Raw genomic sequence first — 22344 nt, 5'->3', positions numbered from 1 at the left:
TTTGTTTTTTTACTGACATTCTTCAAACATCATGTAGGAACTCCCATTAAAAAATAGCAGCCATATAGCAGCAATTTTTCTATTTTTACAGCTAGGCTTTTAAATTGCCAAAGTTAATCTTCCTTACATTTCAAGCCATAAAGGAAGTCGCCAAAAGATGTGTTTAAAAATGCCTTTTTGGGGAGGAAAAGGTGAATTCGCTAGCTTCTAACAGCCATTATTTTATGAACACATAGAAACTTGTCCAATACTAATTGAATGGGTTTCTTTTTAAGTGTCTCAGCAACAGAAGTGTTTGCAATTTCCTTCACCATGGAGGACAAGCAAGCTCCCACTCTTCTTTGGAAGTGCTGCCAAGCTCTCAATCACTTTAACAAGTGAATGAACATACAAATGCTGCCTGAGTTAGGTGTTTTATCATGATGATGTGTTTCTGCTTGGTGTCCTAGTGCTGATGGGTTTCTGCAAGTTCTTAACCACTCTTGCCACCACCCAGCACTAGGGCAACATGGTGGTTTCTGAGTCTGCTTGGTTGTCTTTGATTATTAAAGCACTGATCTGCTAAGGACCTTGAGCAACGAGAACAATTTATTTTGTTTTCTAAACAGTGAGGTAACCAGTATCAAATTCCTTGGCAAACTTGTCAATGATGCTCCAGTTAAATGGTCCAACATGAAGCACAAAAGAAAAAGGAACGAATTTCACCAAAGCAGATAAGAAACAAGGTGAAGGAAGCATATTGCAGTGAGTGCATAAAGGCTTTTATTATGGGTGCAATAGCATCATAGCTACTAAAACCAAGTATATCTTCTATCTTGTATATCACACACACACACACACACACACACACACAAGAAAACCCGTTAGTTTTGTTTTTTTTGCTTTTGCAAAAGTGTGGTTGTGCTGTTGTCACCATGTGACTACACCAGAATGAAGCAGCAGTAAAGATTTGGGTGGGTGGGAATAGCAAAAAGGTATTGGGAGTCTTGCTTTGCCTTCCCCTAAACCACTGCTCTCATATGTGCTGAATGCTATCTAGTCAGCCAGCAGCCTGGTTGGAGTCAGTACATGGAAGGATGGGAAGATGAATTTTGTCCTTCCTCTTGGGGCAGCCCCAACTCTGGTGTCATTTGGCATATTCATTGCATACACAGTACATATACTTCATTTTGGGAACTGACCTACAGCTCCTGCTTATGGCTCTTCTTGCTTTTACCTTGGCTTGGATTCAGTCACTTGCCCCCAAGGTCTTCAAAGCTGCTCTCTCTCTAGGGAGCTATGTCACCATACAACCTCCAGCCTTTCCATCGGAGCTGTTCAAGCAATAGGATAAGCTGCCTGTTCAGAACCATATTTATCCAGATTCAGATACTAAAGACTACAGTGGTACCTCGGGTTAAGTACTTAATTCGTTCCGGAGGTCCGTTCTTAACCTGAAACTATTCTTAACCTGAAGCACCACTTTAGCTAATGGGGCCTCCTGCTGCCGCCGTGCTGCTGGAGCACGATTTCTGTTCTCATCCTGAATCAAGTTCTTAACCTGAAGCACTATTTCTGGGTTAGCGGAGTCTGTAACCTGAAGCGTATGTAACCTGAGGTACCATTGTACAGTGGACACTTAGGTTGTGAACATGATCCATGTGGGATGCACATTCGCATTCCGCAGCGTTCGCAACCCCCGACTGCGCACACACGGGTTGCTATTCGGCGCTTCTGCATTTGCGCGACCACCGAAACCCGGAAGTAACCCGTTCCAGTACTTCCGGGTTTCGGCAGTCCGCAACCGAGAAAAACGCAACCTGAAGCGGCTGTAACCCGAGGTATGGCTGTACTTTTTACACCTGTCAGATCATTGCTTGCAGTATGGTATATAGCTGCAGCTACAAACATTGTGGCAGTGGGTGGGCACCTTGCGTGTTCTCTGTCAACATTTCACTGACTGGGCGATTTTGTCACTTTTTCTAATCGGTAGACATGCTTTGTAAAACACTGCCACACATACATATTATTTGCCACAAGTAAACATTGGGTACTTGCGGCATGCTCTGTGGCACCAAGCTTTACTAACACACTCTATAAAACTGAGCAACGTAAGACACACTTGAGATACTGAAATGAATAGCTGTAAGAAGGGCTAAAGCCTTTGCATGGACAGTAGAAGTGGCATATCGGTACCAAAGCACTAGCCATGTCCTAATCCAGCCAGGAGTGTGTGTGTGTTGTGTGTACACAAAAAAAGCAAACAGAGCAACTGACCTAGATTGCGCACCTGTAAACCTGCAGTGAGACGAGCAGCATCTGCTGAGTTTTATGCCTGCTGCATAGATACTGGTGTCCTTGACCTCCTTTGCACCTTATAACCATGTCAAAAGTAAAACACACACACCAACCAATGGTTTGGGTTAGGCTTTTTGTTTTATTAGGTTGAGCATTGTTTTGTGAGGATTAACTCTTGCAGCTCCTCTCCTTTTTAAAAGAAGAAAAAAAACCACAACTCTGTGTATGTCATATTATGCACAAGCCGGATTTTATTGCATAAGCAAATCTTTCCCCTCTTTCTTTTTTAAAGTGAAATTCTGAATTCCCTCTGAGGATTTCCTTCTCTAAGCTGTAGCAGCTAATGAGGATTATACAGAGCGACACTTATTACTCTTGTTCCTCTGCCTAAGTAGGCCCCTCCAAGCTGGGGAAAAAAGCTTATTGTCTCAAATGTGCTGATCTGGGAGAAATTCAGTGCATGCATATATATATATATATATATATGCGCGCACGCGCACTATCAGGAAGAAAATGTCAGGCAATATAAAGTGTTTGGTCACGACCAGCTACATCCCTTCTGAGCTTAAATAAGGCTGTCTGCTCCAACATTTACAGGCCTTAAAATGGTCACCTCTGTTCACATCACAAAGCTGGTCACTATCCTATCCTGAACCAGGTGCACCAACTCTAGGGGCCAGAGGTGTCTTAGGACCCCTCAATATTTGTTTGAAGGTGGCCCAGCCCCACCAATGTTGAGGGGGCCCATTAGGGAAGGCTGCACTGGCCTTGCATGGTATGGGGAGAGATGTGTGACACTGTGTGTGCGATGACACACATGCAAGACACGTACTGCCCCATCTTGGGGGCAAACTGGTGCCTCTGTCCTTACTCAAGTGTCAAGGAAGGAGAAAGTGCACCCACTGCTTTGGCCAGGCCCTGCCAGGACTGCTTCAGCAATGTAGACCGCTACCCCCTTACAATTAAACAGATATATTTTAATTACCAAACCATGTTTTATGGATTTGGTTTTAAAAAAAGAAAGAATCAAACTCTCTCTTTTTCTCTGACCCTCAGGGTCACACAAGATGAGGAACAAGTTGTCTCATTAAAACACGCTTGCGAAGTAAATTTTAAAGGCAATGTACCAGCGCCGATCACCTGATGGTTGCTGAGACACATTGCCTTTGCAATAATTCTGCTCAGAGCCACGAGTTTTGACGTCCCACTGAAAGTGGTTTCCAATGCAAACAGACTTCAAATTCATGGCAACCAAGCATTTACCTGCATCTGAAGACAGCAAATGGGCTTGGCTTGTGGGAAACAGGTCAAATCAGGACCTTTGCTAGGCCTAACTAGACCTGTTGGAGGTGCCCCACCCTTCTTAAACATAAATGTTGCCAGGGTTTGTTACTGCCATATAGCCATGCGTGAAATTAGCAGCACATAAACACTTAGTTCCCAACCAAGTTACTTCAGCAAGCATAGTTTTAACCAGGACTGAGGCAGCAACTCTAAACAAAAGTTTATGTCTTCTTGCTAGCCAAGAGAACACAGCAAACTGCTACTTCCAGTTCCTTGGGGGTGAGCTCCCTACACAGTTCGCCAGATTGGGTCTACTCTGCCTTAGGCACCAAACTCTCCTGGTACAATTCCAAGTAGACGTATAAACTGAGCCAGCAGCCTTACCAAATTACAAGTTCCAGAAATTCAGACATTAAAATAACACCTAATCTGAGACAAAGCCAGCTCATGTTTGCCATTTAGGCATACGTGCTATTAAACTACCCGGTTCGTATGGAAAATTTGATCGCCATTGGACAATCAATGTTTAGATACTGCAGTGGCATCTTGTGGTCAAGGACAATATGACACCCCAACCCAAAATATTAATAGTTATGCTTTACAATTCTAACTCATTTGTTGACCTGCAACATATAATTCTCCATTTGTAACTGTTTAAATGCAGCGGTTGCATGTAAGGTTACCACCTTCTCTCTTCTGTAGTTAAGAGCAACATGGCAGGCTGATGTTCAGCAGATGCTGCTTTGCCTAGCAGCAATGTAGAATGCTACACCTCCAGTGGTTAAGAGCAGGCATAGGCAAACTTGACTCTTCCGATGTTTGGGGACTACAACTCCCACCATCCCTAGCCAACAGGACTTGTGGTTAGGGATGATGGGAGTTGTAGTCCCAAAACATCTGGAGGAACGAGTTTGCCTATGCCTGATCAAGAGACTGGAGCATCAAATGTACCAACAGTGATCTCCGTTCCCCAAGTCCCAGCGCTTGAATAGCCCAAACACCACTCACACACGAAGGCCATCTGCCAAGACCCATAAGCCTTCAGTTTTGGCATTCTTTGTTCTGTAAGAATCTAAATAGGAACAGCCATACCTGTAACCATCATCCCTGGTAAAGCTGCCTCCTGGCGGCAGGAAGAGACGTTGGTTCACCGTTTAAAAAAAAAGAAATTGGGAGTTCCTCTGTAGATCATGTGAGAAATTAACTAACCCACATAATAAATGGGAAGTTGCTGGGGGGGGGGGGGGAAATCAGAGAAGAGACTGGGAAGAGAAGAAACCCCTGGCATGCTCAAGTTGAACTGACCAATGGCTAAACCAAACCAGGTCTACCAAGAACTCCCATGCATTTCATAATCCTGGGTAAGTAGCTTGGCTGCAATCCTACATCTGTAACAGCAGCACCTGAACCCTAATTATAGCTCCAGATAATTTAATCTCACACAAGAGATGAAAAGCATACATTACTAGCAGGTCTTTTTTTCCTCCCAGGTGTGTGTCATTGCCATTACAAGAGGAATTTGTGGCGAGTTCCAGCACCTCTTTCTCTAGAAAAACAGCACTAATTACTAGCAAAATGCTCGCCATTATGGCAGAGAGGACGTGTGATGGGCTGCATCTATGTGCTCTGTGCATACCGCATTTGCTATACCTATCATTGAGGGGCAGGCTACACCCACAGGGCGACTGCGCATCCCCCCCCCCATTACGCAACGCCTACTTCCAACCCATGTAAGCAAATTGTTGGATTTCACAGCTAGGTGGGGTAGGGGCTGCAACCATTTAAGTTCTCTCCAACCATGCCGGGGGGGGGGGGGGGGGAGAGAGATCAAGCCTGTCCCTGTCTAGTTAGCAGTTTTTTTTATCCATCGGATTGTATCCAATTGTAATCTGCTAATCTAGTGAAGGCTCCCATCAGTGTGACAGCAACCTTATTGCCCCTTCCCCACATCTTCAGAGTATTGAGGAAGCCTTCGGTGTAGGGAGTAGTGCTGGGGGTGGCGGGTGGGAAGGGGGGGGGAGAGAGGGAGATGAATCTCTTAAAATAGCCGCAATCCCTTTCACAAAATCCATATCAAAACTTAGATACGTAATTTCTTTTTTTAGCAACTACCGTGCAAATTTGATGCCTTTAGTTATGTTGGGAGGTTGATGCTGAAGAACTGGGACCTCCTCTGCTCCCACGCAGATTTAAAGTTTATTATTATTATTAATTATTATTATTATTTATATATAATAGTGGGCTTCACTGAGCAGTGTACAGCTTTATTGAAAGTGAATAGGTTAATATTTACAATTAAAGGAAGATTCAAACCAAAGCACTCTTATAGACAGGGCTACAGTTTTAGAATAGGACAAGACAGACACATATAAAAACAGGGATATCAATAAACTTTGACAGTGGGGGGAAAATACCACGAGTTTCAGTATTTCTGCTTCAACCACATTTCAGGGGCAGTTAGCATTTCTTGATCCGATTGGCTGGTAGTTTGGATTTGTCCAAGTCATCAAAGTAAGGATGATTCAGAGCCACGCGGCCAGAAATCCTTTTTGCTGGATCATAGGTCAACATTTTCTGCAAGCGGAAACAAAGGCAGGTTACACACTGGCGACTTTCCATGATGAATCTTAGACCAAAATGTACAGTACAGTGGTACCTCGGGTTAAGTACTTAATTCGTTCTGGAGGTCCGTTCTTAACCTGAAACTGTTCTTAACCTGAAGCACCACTTTAGCTAATGGGGCCTCCTGCTGCCGCCAGAGCACGATTTCTGTTCTCATCCTGAAGCAAAGTTCTTAACCTGAAGCACTATTTCTGGGTTAGTGGAGTCTGTAACCTGAAGCATATGTAACCTGAAGCGTATGTAACCTGAGATACCACTGTATTCAAGTTTCTCTTCTTTTAGAAGTATTAGACACTAGGCCAAAACCTTTGGGGTGGGAAAAGATGTGTTCTCACCTGCCCCCAGCCCTATCATCACTTCCTTCCCAAAAACTTAGGCTGCTGACCTGAGCCCCAGTTCATATATTATTACTCTATGGCACACTCTTCACATGCCTCTTCTATCTGCTACACAGGTGACCTAACCTATGAAATAGACACTCAAATGTGCTCATGTCCAACCCAACCAACGCTTCTCCACTCTTCCTTTTCTGAAGAGATGGCTTGAATTGGGCACCCACACCTTATGAAAGCGACAGAGTGATGCAACGTGTAATGTAACCCACCACTGCCTGTTGAGATTGCCCAGTAAACCTCCGCAGGTTCTCCAGCGAGAATGGAATCGTCCTGTGACAATTTGGTAACTGGTACAAACCAGGAGTGAGGATGGAGTGGAGAGGGGACTTTTATAAAACTCAATGTGGATATGTAGACAAGAGAGCGAAAGACTCCTCTGTCACTGCGCTAGAATTCTGGGTCACCCTTTGAAACTGATGCGGCAGTTGGTTCAGGACCGATGAACAAAAAAGACCCCCAAGTGCTTCTCCACACAATTATATTTACGGCATTCACAACCCGTACAATTGCAGCCGTGGTCACGGTTTCAGATGGCTTTTCGGGGGGAGATTAGACATCTCCTCCATGAGCTTGTTTATCATCAGTAGCGGACAGCCATGGCAGTAGAGTAGAACCTCCATGTTCAGAGGCAGCACACCTATAAATAGCAGCTGGGGAGGGTTTTTGCCTTTGCGCCCTGCATCCAAAGGTGTGCAGGTGGGCACCAGTGGCAAGTACAACGCTGGACTGTGTCGGCCTTTGCTCCAAGGCGGCAGCAGGCCTCTCTGTCTTGTATTTTTATAGATGTACAAAACCCCAAGAACATTCAACAGCTTATCTGCATACATCTGGACAGATTGAACTCTGTGCAGGCTTATGCACAGGGGAAACAAAATTTTTCCAGTAAGGTACAACACTGTCTATGTTGCATCAGAATGATTTTTTTAAAAAAATGATACACAAGTTTTATGAGAGTGAAACAGTCACTAACCAAAAGCAGGTCTAGTCCATCCTCATTCAGGTTTTTCACCAGAGAGGCCAGACTGCTCGGTTTCCACTTGGGGAAAGTGTTCTTGTAATCCTGCAAGGATTCTACTTCCGGCCACACGTCATTGTTGGGCGTCCCCAAAGCTCTACAAGGAAAACAGTCAAAAGGGGGGTTGATTAAGCATCCTTGGCAAATCTGCTCGAATGGATTCAGTCAAACACTTCTTGGAGTGTTACCTACTGAAAGATCCCTGCAGTGATGCTTCAGAATCCAACATAACTGAGACACGTTATGCAGCTTTGTGTTGGAACTCTCGGCTTTTAAATATATGCGCCTCAATAAGACTGTACTGCCAAAAGAGAGATATCTGCACTGTGTTTTTGAACCACAAAGAAGGCTATGCAAGAGAAAATAACAGCAATTGCCAGAGAAATAGCTGACAATACACTGCTGCAATGCCCTCACCTGACAACAACATCCGAACACCTCCCAGTCTATTTATGATATCCTATACACATTGTTCATAGGATCAGGCTATCAAGGTTGCACTCCCGAGTATACTTACCAATCATAAGCCAGTCTCCTTGAAGTAAGAGGGACGTGCTTCAAAGCAAATATAGCAAGGACCGTACTTTGTTTCAAATTAGAACAATTTGTGTAGCAGTTTGCCGTTATGACACTGGAAAACCACAGGCCTCAATTCATTGCACCATAATTTTTTTAAAAAATTAAATTTTCACAATATCAGACCGATGGGATACAACATTTCCGCGGAAGGAAAACAAGACCGCAAACTTTTCTCATTTTAAGTTAGATACCTGAAGATCCTGAACAACTGATCAATTTCTGAATCTCCACGGAAGAGTGCTTGCTTGGTTGCCATTTCAGCAAATATCGTCGCTATGCTCCATATATCGACAGGTGTGGAATAACGTGCAGAACCTAGCAGCACTTCTGGAGCTCTGTACCACAGAGTTACTACCTAGCACAAGAATAGTGGGCATTAGAAGGCTTTTTTTAATTAAAAAACCCCCGGCAGCTGGGGGGGGGGGGGGAGGATTTAACGTGCTTTGGAACAATTAGGCATGAATTACTGCACTCAACCACACTGTCCAGCATATGACATTTCTGGAATCAGCATGCCAGTTTCTGAAGTCGCTTTTTAAAGAAAAAGAAAAAAAGCCGCAGAGTTTTCTAGTTCCCATTTTCTAAGCAAATATACTCAAGGAAGTTCGTGTATTAATTGTTCGAGGTGAATTCTTGCCCCGATTGTCTCAGTCCTTTCTTCCACGCTCAACCTCATTCTATCTGCATAGTTGTCAAAAAGGAGGTCACACAGAGCAACAGCATCCAGCAAAAACCTCCTCCATGAGCTCCCTGGTTTTTTGTATTAAGTCTACTACTTCCTTACATCTTAAAAGCCCCAACTGCCATTGGGAGGCGCAGCAAGGCCCCCCACAACTGCGGGAAGGTGTGGTGAGGCCCTCCTCGGCTGCGAGGATACCCACAGAGCGCAGTGGGGTCCTCTGCTGCCGCAGGGAGGCCTGGCGAGGTCATCCGCCACTGTGAATAGGTGCCGTGAGGCCCTCTGCCTCCGCAGGGATTGCCCTCTGCCACTGCAGATACATATCATGATATATCGAGATATCATGATGTTTAGTTGGTGACATATTGTGATATCGAACACCAGACGTCACCCAGCCCTGAACAGACCTGGGTCTGATTCAACAGGACTCTGCTTAATAGCATGCAGCAACCTACTTAATAAGCAACATTAAATGGAAAAAAAAACTTGCTAGCCTCAGTGTAGGAATTATTTTTTCCATATATTTTTAAAATTAATTATCCAAAGGTATTTCAAGGCATTTATCATCATATATAGTTTCTTCTTCCTCTTCTTGACACCCCACTCCATCTTTCCTGGTCCCCCCCCCCCACTTTTTATTAGCTATCTTATAACACATGTTTTTATTGCCTAAACCCCAAATCACTGGTTCTTTCAACAATCCACAGCTTATACCTTTTAGTGTAGGATTTGGTGCGGAGAGATCCACGGTCCCTTACCTCATGGGTGTAGACCCGCACGGGGATGCCAAAAGCTCGAGCCAGGCCAAAGTCGGCCAGTTTAATTACTCCGTTGTCATCGATCAACAAGTTCTGAGGCTTCAGGTCTCTGTGCAAAATTCTCCTCGAGTGACAGAACACAATACCTTGCAAGATTTGGTACAAGTAACTCTGAAAGAATATTAAAACAGAGTTGGCATTGGAAGACGGCATGTTCAGAAGGGCATGCACTTCACCTCTTGTCTGCCCAAAGAAGAAGGGTGTGGTAAAAATACCGTATTTTTCACTCTATAGGACGCACCTGACCATAGGACGCACCTTGTTTTAGAGGGGGAGAAAAAGAAAATTCTCCCCCTCTCTGCTCAGCGCCCCTTCAGCGAAGCGGTAGGAGAAACAGAGCCCCTTTCATTTCTCCTCCTGCTTCGCTGAGGGGGCGCTGCACAGCTCTCCCGGCTTCAGCAAAAGGAACCCAAAGCCTTTGGAGCGCAGCGTGAGTTCCTGCTGCGCTCCAAAGGCTTCAGGCGGCTATCCCTGAAGCCTGGAGAGTGAGAGGGGTTGGTGCGCACCAACCCCTCTCGCTCTCCAGGCTTCAGTGAAAGCAATGTGTAGCCTCCGGAGTGTGGAGGGAGCGCTCCCTCTGCAGCTTGGAGGCTTCGTGTTTTTATCGCTGAAGCCAAGGAGCCTGCATTCGCTCCATAGGACGCACACACATTTCCCCTTAATTTTTGGAGGGGGAAAAGTGTGTCCTATAGAGCGAAAATACAGTAGGTATTACAAAACCTTCCATCCCTTACAGCGGTTCCCACCCTGTGGGTCCCCAGATGTTGTTGGACTACAACTCCCATCATCCCTGAGCTCTGGCCTTGCTAGCTAGGGGTGATGGGAGTTGTAGTTCAACACCATCTGGGGACTCACAGGTTGACAAAGGCTGCTTTAGAAGAATGGAGCCACTTACACTAGGTTCCTAGCAGTCTGCAATCCAGGTTACGTGAGTCCAATCACATACACCTCATTTGCAAAATGCATCCCTCGCTCCCCTTATCCACTATCAAGCTTTAGCTTGCAAGCTTTTCGGGGCTCGGGACCTATCTTTGCTGATGTTACAAGAATGGAGGACTCCAACAAAACTACAGGTAGACCTTTCCTGACAGTAGGAGCTCTTTGGACAGTGGAACAGACTCCCACGAGGGGCTTCTCCTTGGAGGTTTTTAAGCAGTGGCTGGGTGGCCATCTGTCGCGGATGCTTTAGCTGAGATTCCTGCATTGCAGGGGGTTGGACTAGATGACCCTCAAGGTCCCTTCCAACTCTACAATTCTGTGAAACCGAAACATCATGCACACTGATGGCACTAACTAAAACAAAAGACAAATGAATGGTGACAAGCAGATCCACACGCACTTAACTTCAATATGATGTTGCAGTGGCACCTCCACATCATTTACTAGGGTGATTTTATAGGTAAAATGGCTAGAAAAGCTGCTTCTTACAAAGGGTCAGCTTCAAAATTCAGTAAGCCAACCTAAAAGACCATTCCAGTGGTACCTTGGTTCTCGAACTTAATCCATTCCGGGAGTCCGTTCAACTCCCAAAACCATTCGGAAACCAAGGTGCAGCTTCGGATCGGCTGCAGGAGCTTCCTGCACTCAGTCGGAAGCCGTGCCGGACATTCGGCTTCCAAAAAACATTTGCAAACCAAAGCATTTACTTCTGGGTTTGCGGCGTTCAGGAGCCGATTTGCTCGGAAGCCAAGCCGTTCGAGAACCAAGGTACCACTGTACTGCCCTGTTTTGCTTCTAGAACACTGAATTAGCACAAGGGGAATAAACTTTAAGATGTGAACAGGAGAACACAAAAGCCCTGCTATACCCGTGGTCAACACAGGCTTCAGAATTGCCTGTTGGCTGCCATGTGGGCCACCAGTTCTTACGCCAGGCTGTTGTAGCTGTTTGCTGCACAACAATTCACAGCAGTCATTTTCACACTTTGTTCCTAGATATCCTCACAGCGCTTACAAAAGGATCCTGGATGGCAAGGACTGTGTTGATGGAGAAACATTGGCCAAACACAACTTGCCTACTCTTTCCAATTCACCTCAAGAGTCTCTGGCAGACAGATCAACATAGACGGGGTTCTGTGGGCAGGTAGGGCAAAAGCTACCCGTTTGCAGTATCGTTTCCTTACCTTAACAAGCATACGATCTAGGTACTGCCCAGATGGGATGGAGTCCAAGTATTTCTTGAGATCCATAGAAAGAAATTCAAATATCAGGTAAAGTCTTGAGTCTTGCATAAGCACATCCTGAAGACTGAAAAGAATTTTCCTTTTTTTAAGAAAGTCAAAGCAGCTCAAACCTTTTCACTAAGCATACAATGTGGGTTTGTTATACGCAGCACTAAGGCCCCTTCATCTAACTGGACGAACATCCCATAGTTTATTATACTTCTATCTAATCAGCCATCGTAACATGCCGAGCTAAGGTTTCTGCAGGTTCACTGCATATACATGCCTATGTGAAAGATGGTAATTACACATGCTGCCTGATCCATTAAGCTCACAGCTATAAATCTTATGAAGATGACGGATGACTGAGAATTATAAATTAATGTGAAACAGAGAGGCCTAAATGAAACTAGCTTAATACACTTAGTTATTTAAGCATATGTTCACCAGGGTGCATATAGTTGTTTCAAAGGTGAACATTTAGGCACTCAACCCGGTATAGTGTTCTGCTTAGTACTATGAGCCCTTGCTTCTGTAGTGGGGTGGGAGAGCTGAGAAAAATGCCAATATATTTCACATCTGGCAACCAATGTTCTGCTTTGGTTTCAGGTAATACACAAGTAAGGTAAAGTTAAAGGGACCCCTGACCGTTAGGTCCAGTCGTGGCCGACTCTGGGGTTGCGGCGCTCATCTCGCTTTACTGGCCGAGGGAGCCAATGTTTGTCCGCAGACAGTTTTTCCAGGTCATGTGGTCAGCATGACTAAGCAGCTTCTGGCGAAACCAGAGCAGTGCACAGAAATGCCGTTTACCTTCATTACCTATTTATCTACTTGCACTTTGACGTGCTTTCAAACTGCTAGGTTGACAGGAGCTGGGGCCAAGCAACGGGAGCTCACCCCGTTGCGGGGATTCGAACTGCCAAACATCTGATCCGCAAGCGCTAGGCTCTATGGTGTAACCCACAGCGCCACCCGCATCTACATGGGTAGATGAGTCTAAAAAGCCCGGGACACAAATTTTCACAGCCCTCTAGCTGCTATGGTGACTCATTTACCAGAAGTAACGCATTTAGCATTAACTTTGGAGGTGTATACTTGATTCTGACCAAACTAAGCCTCCTAGAGCAAAATATGCATCCATATGAACATGCTCTATCCCCCCAAAAAAAGATTTGTATAGTTGAAAGAATTCCTTCACTGCTTAGAAATGTTGAATTCAGAAGAGCTTTGGATTTAAACTAAGTGTATGATTTTCTGAACAAATTTAATTGTATTCAAGCCAGATACGCATTAAATTTAACCAAAATTTTGGGCAGATCTCCAGCTTTAGGCGTAACACCCACTCAAGTTACCTTCTCATAATTAAACTGCCTTAATTCCTGGTGGTGGTTCAACAGAGAAGCTCTACCAAGTTAGGTCAAAATAACTAGGCCCTCTGAAGCAGCATGGAGCCTTCCTTGAGAAAGTCTGAGTCTGTTATTAAAAGTATGCTGAAATAACCAAGGATGTAAAAAAATGAGCATGGTCCAGCCACAGCTAAGCATCTTTCAGTCCCACTGATCTTAAAGGCACTTAAGCATATGCTGAATTCTGCCAATGAAAGACAAGGACTTGGAACCGCTTCACATTTGATTGTTTAGTAAGCGTTTTGTTTTGGTACCACACATGCCACATTGCATGCTACAAGAAACACTGCAGAATATATGCAAACTGGGGTGCTCTTCCTCTCCACGTGCATAAGATTGTTTGTAAACTCTAATTACATTAAGTGTCTATAGAGGGCAACTAAGTATCCAGCCTGCCTAAAGAAACACGAATCATATGTATGTAGAACAGAACAAGCTCAGGACACCTCTAAGCACTTTTGCTGGGGAACTTAATTTCAGGTTTGTTCAGTGGGGCTTACCAGCAGCCACTTTTGCACAGGACACAACCTTAAACGCAGTGCTTGCTTTGTGTCTGTCTGTTGGGCAGGGGACGGGGACACAAGAAAAGCTGGAAAGGACCAACCCTTATGTGTCTTAAAGACCAATAGTGGACAGCAAGCTGCTCTGCTCAACCCGACCTCCCTTGAGTGGAGTCACGGCTGTATAGCCAGCACTCCTGCCGGTGTGTTTACAACCAGGCTGGCCCATTCTAACATGCAGCAACGCAGCCAGAAAGAGGTCAGGTGAGCATCATAGCCCAATCATGCCATCAGCTGCTGCTTAACTCATCACCAACCGGACCCTTCAGGGTACCTTCCAACTCCAATTCCCTCATCATCACACATGAAAGACGCCCTCACATTTTTAGGTGTAATTCAACAGACGCATTGGGTGCCAAAAAAAGGGACAAAAACCCCATTTTATAGCTGAAACCCAGGTTATACAGGTGTAGACATACCAGACTATGTTGGGGTGACGTAGCTCTTTTAATAAGGAAATCTCTCTGATTGCAGTGCTGGGAACACCTTCTTCGTCGTTCTCTAACCGGATTTTCTTCATGGCCACCACTTGGCCTGTAGCTTTGTGTTTGCCTTTATACACAACACCATAAGTGCCTAATGGGGGGAAAGCTCCAGTTTAATGTATTGTGCAAACCTGGTGTCTGTGTCCAGAGGATTAAACCAGAGCTTGGCAACTTGAGGCCCATGGCCGGTTTCATGGATAGGCGAGGGGAACCTGTGGGATTTTTTTCGTGGAGTGGGCGCCATTTTTTCCCACCGACATTCCCCCCCCCCCCTCACCGTTCTGGAACTTCCTCCCTCCTCCCAGTGTAGCAAATCACTAGCCAATCACCTGCTAAGGTTTGAGGCCCTGGCCAATGGGCGAACGGCTGCTGCACATGGCCGAGAGGAGGAAGGGGTCTGGGCTGAGCGCATTTCCAGCAGCCCCTCGTCAGAGCAAGCGCGGCTCCTGCGCCTGCCCTTGCAAGCAGCAGAGGCTGTCAGTGGAGGAACGAGTAGTTTGAAAGCAACCCTTTTTGGCTGCTCGTTCCTCCTCCGACGCTGCCGTCGCCAGCCTCTGCCTCTTGGCAGCACCCTAGGTACGCAGGAGGACGGGAGGGGCTGGGGGAGAGAGAAGCCCCCTCCGCCGTGTGCGCATGCACACACACACACACGCACTACGGCCCACCAGGAGGTTTGTGGTGCAGTGAACCGGCCCACCCCCCAAAAAGCTTGCTGACCCCTGCATTAAGCCAACCTAAATGTGTGAACTCCCACTGAGCTAGCAGTGTCTTCTGCAGTGTTAGAAACTCAGGTATGTAATCTAATTGCCAAATGGCACCTTAAACCTGGGTTATGGCCGCCACAAAGGAATGTATTATTATTTTATTCATTTCCTTTTTATACCACTTTAGATTTTAAAGAACCAATCTCAAAGCGGTTTACAACACATAAAAACATCAAATAAAACAATCCAGAATAAAATCAATTCAAGCTTCAAGGATCCTTCTCCAAGTGACATTTTGCTTCCCCCAGTCACCAACCTGGCTTCCAGAGGTCTCCACGTGATCGCAATTGGACCCACGCCGGTCAAAAAGCGTGCCTTGCCGATTCTGATCTACTGAATCTGGGCTAGTGGTTGAGCTCTCTCTTCAATAACCACACTGTAGCCAAGTTTTATTACTAGCTATGACTTGTGGTTTCAAGGAGAGGTCAAGCACAAGGTTTAGGTGATGCCCAAGCTGAAGTCTGGCTTAGCTCAGCATGCCATGGGAGTAAAGGAGCAAAGCTCCTCTCCAGGAGCCCACACTGCCCCACTAAGATCACCATGTTGTGACAACCAGGGCATAGGCTTAATATGATACAAAGCCTTTTAGCCCAAAGATGGAAGCACGTTGCCCTGAGCAAGCATCTATGTCCTATTTGGGCATTCAGTTTACAAGTGCATGTGCAACAACCGAGGGAAAGTGGTGAGGTGCTCAGTGAGATGGGGCTGATAATTTTCCAGGGTTTATTTCTCCACACAAAATTTTCCATTTCATAAATTCACTAGTAGCAATGAATGAGTGCCAACTGCAAATACAATATGAGGGAAGCAGTTTTGGAATCACAATTCAAGCTTTTCAGTGATTATCCCTAGGAAGGTATGTGGGTTAGCACACCATGCAGTTCTTTGGGGTGCTACATTTTATTAGTGAGTGGGGGACTCTCGTGACCCATGTAAGTGCCATCAATGACTCTGACTCAATGAGACTTGCTTCCAAGTATATAGATGCCTTCTTTGCAAGAAAAAGAAATATTATGTAATAGATCAAATGTTACCTACCTTCACCAATCTTTTCTATTTTCGTGTAGTCGTCCATTATTCCTTAATATGAAAAGGCCTGAAACAGAACAAGGAGAGTCAAGCAGTTGTAGTGACAGATACATCCCTGCATTTATTTATTTTTTCAAAGAGAAGGGTTTCCAAAGCCACTTCGGTGTGTTTTCAGGGGCACTTAGATCTTTTCCTTCCTGCAGTAATTCAGACAGCTGTAATTAAGCGAAAGCAAAGGTATTTTGCCGTATTACTGCCATCCTGCAAAAGAAGTCAGCTAGAAGGCACCCTTCCCTTTCGTTCCAGTTAATGTGACCTATAGCAGTTCAAGTCTGGGTTGAAAAGGCTAAGAATTTGCAGAGAAAGGACAAGTAAAGGTTTAACCAAAAGCTGCCCTGGAGACACAAGCAGCCATAGAGAGGGCCCACATAAGTGTCAGGATCAAAGGGGCAAGGCAGAAGTCATTGAAAGCAAGCTCTGGAGTTTTAGCACCACCATTAAGAAAGCCCTGTCTCTTGTGCATGCCAGCCTAACATATCTTAAAAGCAGGCACTCAAGAAGAGCACTCAGGTAGGATAGAAGATAACTAAGTCCCAAGCAATTTAGTGTTTTAAAGATTAAGACCAGCACATTGATCTGGGTCTAGAAGCAAACGGGTAGGTACTCCAACCAGTGGAAAACTTGAGTTATGTAGATCTTCTTGCTCCCACCAACATTTGGGCTGCAACATTCTGTATCAGCTATAGCTTCCAGACAATTTTCAGATGCAGTTCCTCATAAAATGCAGCAGTCTAATTTGCAGGTCACCAGATAACCAAGGCCAGGTCTGATCATTGATCTAAACAGGGGCTGCTTATGAGATACAAGCTGGAGCTTCTGAAAACACTCCTGGCCACTACAGCTACCTGTGTCTGACCGTGACAAATCCAGGAGCACGCCCGCCCTGCAAAGCTGCACATCTGGTTCCTCAGGTGGAGTTCTACCACATCCACCACCACCACCATCATCATTATTTTATTTGTATGTCGCCTTTCCATAGTTAAAACCATGCTCAAAGCAGCTTATAACGAGAAGATTTACATAATTACAAAAGTAGTCCCAAACAAGAAAGAAAAATAAAACTTTTAAAAGAGCACAACCAAATATCAGTGAACATCAACAAGAACCCAAGTGACACCCTGATCCAGGAATCTGATCAGCAGCCTCAGCTTTTGTAGCTGGAGTCAGCCAGGGCCCCGCCTTCTCAGGCCAAGTGGAGAAAGGCCTGCAAGGCAGGACTCACAGCCAAAATGGTCTGTGGCCTATTCGGCAGCCTGGGCTTTTGCAGCTGGAGTCAGCCAGGACCACTTTCTTGAGTGCGAAAGAGATAGAGCTGCATGTCATCTGCCTATGGATGACACATTGGGGATAAGATGGAATCCTCGTAAGCCAAAGGTAGTAAGGCAGAACAGAAATCACCTAGTGCTACCAAAGATACTGACCATCTCAGAAGAAGAGAACCATTGCAGTATTGTGTCCCCACCTCCCTAAACAAAAGCCAGTCAAGGATGCCATGATTAATGGTATCAAAGGACACTGGGAAGTCCTAAAGGATTTTTTTTTGGAGGGGGGGGTTGCACTTCCACTTTCCAGTCCCAGACAAAAGTTATTCACCAGGGCAATCATTACATATCCACATTGGGAGTTTATATAGTTTTAGAACTTGGCAAGATACATATAGAGAGAATGAGAGACAGTAGTTTGCACTTCTTAATATTACATTTATTTGCTAGGTGTTCGCCAAGTGGGAGAGACCCATTAAGTTATTGCACAAGCCGTAAAGTGACATCTGCTTAAATGCATTCCAGAAAACTCCTTTCCGGGCCTATGATCCTGAGAATAGGCAAGCCAACAGAAACTGCAGTCTGAAAAGGCCACAATCCTGCTCACAAGTGCTGCACTCACTGTCTGCTTACTCATACAGGAGGCCACATGCTAAGGCCAGGAGAGTCAAGTGCAGATTTACAAAGGCTAAGGAGAAAGAGATCTTGGAGATTACGTAAGCACATGTGGGAAAGATAAGAACAAACCTCTAGCTGTCTCCCCTCCAACCCACTAGGATAGAATAGATTTTTAACCCGCTATACCTAGATCAGAGAGAAAGAAGAGTTCAGAAATACTCTTTCCGCCCCCCGCGGTTGCTCAAAAGTAATCCCCAGTGGCTGGTAAGTTTGCAGTCTTCAGAATAAAAACTTTTCAATTTTTTAAAAAAGAGGAAGTGAGTTAAGGGATGCAGTTTGGGGAAAACGCAACATTTCTTCTGTGGCTTTTTTTTTTTTTAAGTTCTCCCACTCATCCCGGCAGAAGTGTTGAGCAGTGAAGGGAGAATGCACAGGAACACAAGAGCTGCACATTTATTTTAAAAAGTGGGGTTTAATGCCCTCCCCCTCCCCCTTATCCCGGCAGCCTCCTGCCCTGGTCTATCCCAGCCACGGTCTTTCTCCCTCCCCCCCCCACGTCCCCCCTGCAGCCCCCTTACCCTCTCCGCCCGGGCCAGCCCCACTGCTTCCAGCCGTTCCCCTCGCCTCCCTGCGAAAACAAGGACGCACCTTCCGAAGAACCGGCGGAGGAAGCGGAGGCGGCGGCTTAGCAGCGCCTGCTTAAGAGAGGCCGAGCGCAGACGGATTCAAATCGACCGCGCTGAGCCGACTCCCAACGCGCCAATGGGGCCGCGCTGCTGCTTTCAAAAGGGCCAATCGGAGGGCAGGCGCCAAAGCCGGGCAGAAGAGCGGCCCCGTTGCCACGCAGCGGGCGGGCGCAGCAACCAGAGCGGAAGGGTTCTGCAGAGCGTGCTCTCCTCCACCCGCCGCCGCCTGTTATTGCCAAGGAATTCGAACGTGGGCGGGTCTAATTGGTGTTTGGCGTTCTAGGTTTGCATTTTCGGCTCGCTTTTCGGCTGGAAGAGCCTTTCTGGAACAAGCTGTGTTTTTGTTTTTGCAGAGGACTTCTTCCGCAATTCGGGAGTCCGCCTGCTCCGCCCGTCTTAAACGGGTCTCCCCGATGCACCTTCAACTGCGCTCCACGACAAGCGCGAATTCATCGGTGAAGTTCTCCTGTTGCTTGGGAAAGCTTCACCTGCTGAATTTCTGCCTGCGCAACTTTAAAGCCAAATGCATTCATAGAATTGTAGAATTGGAAGTGATGCTGAGGGTCATTTAGTCCAGGCTTCCTCAACCTCGGTTCTCCAGATGTTTTTGGCCTACAACTCCCATGATCCCTAGCTAGCTGGACCAGTGGTCAGGGATGATGGGAATTGTAGTCCAAAAACAGCTGCAGGCCCAAGTTTTGGAAACCCTGCTCTTAAGACAAGCCTTGGGTTAGTGAGGCCATATGAAAGTGTGGGCTCCAGGAGAGAAGTTTGCAGCTGCCTTGCTGCTCCCCAGTCATCTTTGCTACACACTGTGCTAAGTAATCCAAGTGGGGCTCCTTGGTTGAGCTCTCTCATCCCCAGCCACAAGCTCCAGCCAAGGTTAGTTCTTGTGCTTAGCATGCTATTCCAGTTAAGCCTGTATCTCTATTTCAGTTATAGAATCGTAGAACTGTAGAGTTGGAAGGGACCATGAGGATCCTCTAGTCCAACCCCCTGCAATGCAGGGGTTTTTTTTGCTCAATGTAGGGCTTGAACCCTCAACCCTGGGATTAATGTTCTACCAGCGGAGCTATCCCAGTCCTCTCATACCCTCCCAACATTTCTCCAATGAAAATAGGGAAGTCCCAATCCATAATGATAATGTTACTATTTGTACCCCACACACCTTACTGGGTTCCCTAGCCACTCTGGGCAGCTTCCAACATGTATAAAAATATAATAAACATTTTTTAAAAAAAAACTTTCCTGTACAGGATTGCCTTCAGATGGCTCAGGAGTCATAACTCCATACCCTCCAGCATTTATCCAGTGAAAATAGGGACATCCTAAGGGAAAGCGGGACATTCTGGGATCAAATCAGAAACCGGGATGATTTCTCTAAATCAGGGATGTCCTTGGAAAATAGGGACCCTTGGAGGGTCTGTCCTCTCTCTATTTCTGCATTTGAATTTCTACATATAAGCATAAGTGAATGCTATGCAAATCTGTGTCGTCTTTTAGACAACTTGTAAGTAGCTGCCCTACCCAGAAGTACACTGCCTCTGAATATAGAGGTTCCAGTGCTATCCAACAAAATTAACAGCCAGTGGGAGACAATGGGTATCTCATCTTGGTCCATTGTCTCATGCAAATACTGCAGGGTGGACAGATTAACATTCTTCCTCCCTGAAGGGGAAACCTGTTGCAGAATAATTTTGTATATCGAGGAGATAGGTCAATTGGTTTGTTGGATTTTTCCTTTTTGACACATCTGGATTTTTTAAAATAAATAAATATTGATTTACTGATTGTGCTTCAGGGGTAAGTATCAGCAGGATGTGGGAAGATCCAGTTGTGTGGACCAGTTGAAGGCTGAGTGCCTGCCAGCAGTAGTGCACCTGCAGGATTAATTAACAATGGCGGTCCAGGTATATTGACCTAGCTTAGCAGGTGGGAGGAATTTAAATCTCAGGACAGCCAGCATATAGTCACCCTAGGTTCTAAGACAACTAAATCTCCCGAATGGGGTTTGCCACAGGATCCAAAACAGCTATTGCATTAGGCAAAACAGCCCTGCCTGCAAATAACATCCCCAGCGAAGAAAATTGAACATTTTGGATCCCTATGAGGGACAGGCAGGAAGGTGCACGTTAGCTCACCCCTCTGAGGACAAAACTGGCTTTAAGCACCATAGCATGCAGTGATGAGGGTGGCAGAGACTTACCTACAGCTGATTCAGCAGATGGGCAGGCTGTTCTTTTTCCTTTACGTTTTTTCTGAGTCTGCAGTTGCAGGGTTAGGCGTGCTGTGACTGAAAATTAACATCTGCCAGTTTTACTCCCCTTTATGGATGACATGAGATACGGAGCGTAGTGGATGCATGTAAAAAAAACAAACCATTCTGTTCTCTGAAATCAAGGTCAAGCCCCATGGCTCATAAACTTTCAAGTCAAATCCTTTCGCTGAATATGGATGTCTTTGTAACACACCTTGCAAGTGGTTATAAGAGTGAAGTCCGCTTGGCTCCAATGATGAGTGACTCGACATGAAGCTGATTAGACTTGGGTCCAATGATGAGTGACTCGACATGAAGCCTTTGATTTTGAGCCTCTGGGGAAGTGTGCAGGTGAAGCTGTTAACCATCTTCTGGGGCCAAAACAGTATGGCTATGCGATGATGCAATCAGGTCACATGCTGCTTGGCCACGTGTCACGGGCATCTGGCTCTCTTCACAGGTAGGTTTGATCTTGGGTTGTATGAATTCTCCCCGTCCACTACTCTAGTAAGTTGCAACTTGTTCTGCAGATGAGCCCCACTCCTTCTCAGAGCCCATGGTCTAATTTATCACATTGGCACTGTATGGTTCCTCCAAGAAGCTCGTGGCAGCCTAAATGGGGTTAACGCATTTTGCCTTCACAACAATCCTTGGACCAAAGTTCTCCAGCAAACTTCATCACCACACCACACTGGCTTTCCTTACTATCCAAAACCTCTCTTTGGTCGTTTGCTGCGCAGTTTCTCACCTACCATATATCTTCACAAACAACAAAGAAAGGTGTCATCTCTACATACCACTGAGAACTAGTGCTGTTCTGAAAAATGCATTCTTAATTCTTCAGGGTCGTCCCCCACTTGTTCAGAGTGGCTCAGACACTAGAACATGAGACTCTTAATCTCAAGGTCGTGGGTTCAAGCATTGCAGGGGGTTGGATGGTCTGCCCAGGCCATGAAGGAGGAGCTGTTTTGGCAGCAGAATCTTGCTGCCAATTGGTCTGTAAAAAGTCAACAAGACAGCTTGGCCTGTTCTGGGCAACCTTTGATTATAGGCAGTATTTGGCGGAATAAGTTCATGAGCCGAGCAACTTCCACTTTTGCAATGGGACATTCCTTCCTCTCTTCCAACCCTGCACTGTCCCTGTATCTGGGTTTGGGGGAACCCGTACAAAGGATTTAGGGGGATCACAGGTGGAAGAGAGGGAGGAAAGTCTCATTGTGGTCCACTCATGCAATTATTTAATTGAATATTACCCTATGTCTGCATGTTGAGCTGCTTTTAAAAGCACAGCTACAATGGCCACTTGAAAACACTACTTGGGCAGAAGGTGGAATCTTTTAAAATCATAGGCCACCCACAACCAGTAGTATTTGGTGGGGGGAGTCAC

At 45.7% G+C, this 22344-nt stretch overlaps 1 protein-coding gene across 2 annotated transcripts; it reads right to left on the bottom strand.

Moving 5' to 3' along the window:
- Positions 1-5809: 5809 nt before the first annotated feature.
- Positions 5810-18778, bottom strand: CDK1 (cyclin dependent kinase 1). Of its 2 annotated transcripts, none has more exons than XM_083740509.1 (8): positions 18663-18778; positions 16084-16141; positions 14216-14372; positions 11792-11915; positions 9610-9780; positions 8364-8527; positions 7549-7690; positions 5810-6135 (listed from the first exon to the last, which is right to left on the bottom strand). In XM_083740509.1, exons 2-8 carry the CDS (start codon positions 16118-16120, stop codon positions 6019-6021), a joined length of 912 nt encoding a protein of 303 aa, XP_083596635.1. In that variant the 5' UTR covers positions 16121-16141; positions 18663-18778; the 3' UTR covers positions 5810-6018. The 2 variants fall into 2 exon arrangements, with proteins under 2 accessions (XP_083596635.1, XP_083596634.1); XM_083740508.1 differs by having other exon boundaries at positions 18593-18754.
- Positions 18779-22344: the final 3566 nt, after the last annotated feature.

Source organism: Podarcis gaigeae (genome assembly GCF_964106915.1).
Source record: "Podarcis gaigeae genome assembly, chromosome: 5".
In the NCBI taxonomy this organism is placed as follows: Eukaryota; Metazoa; Chordata; class Lepidosauria; order Squamata; family Lacertidae; genus Podarcis; species Podarcis gaigeae.
This window is presented reverse-complemented; position numbering and strand designations above follow the sequence as displayed.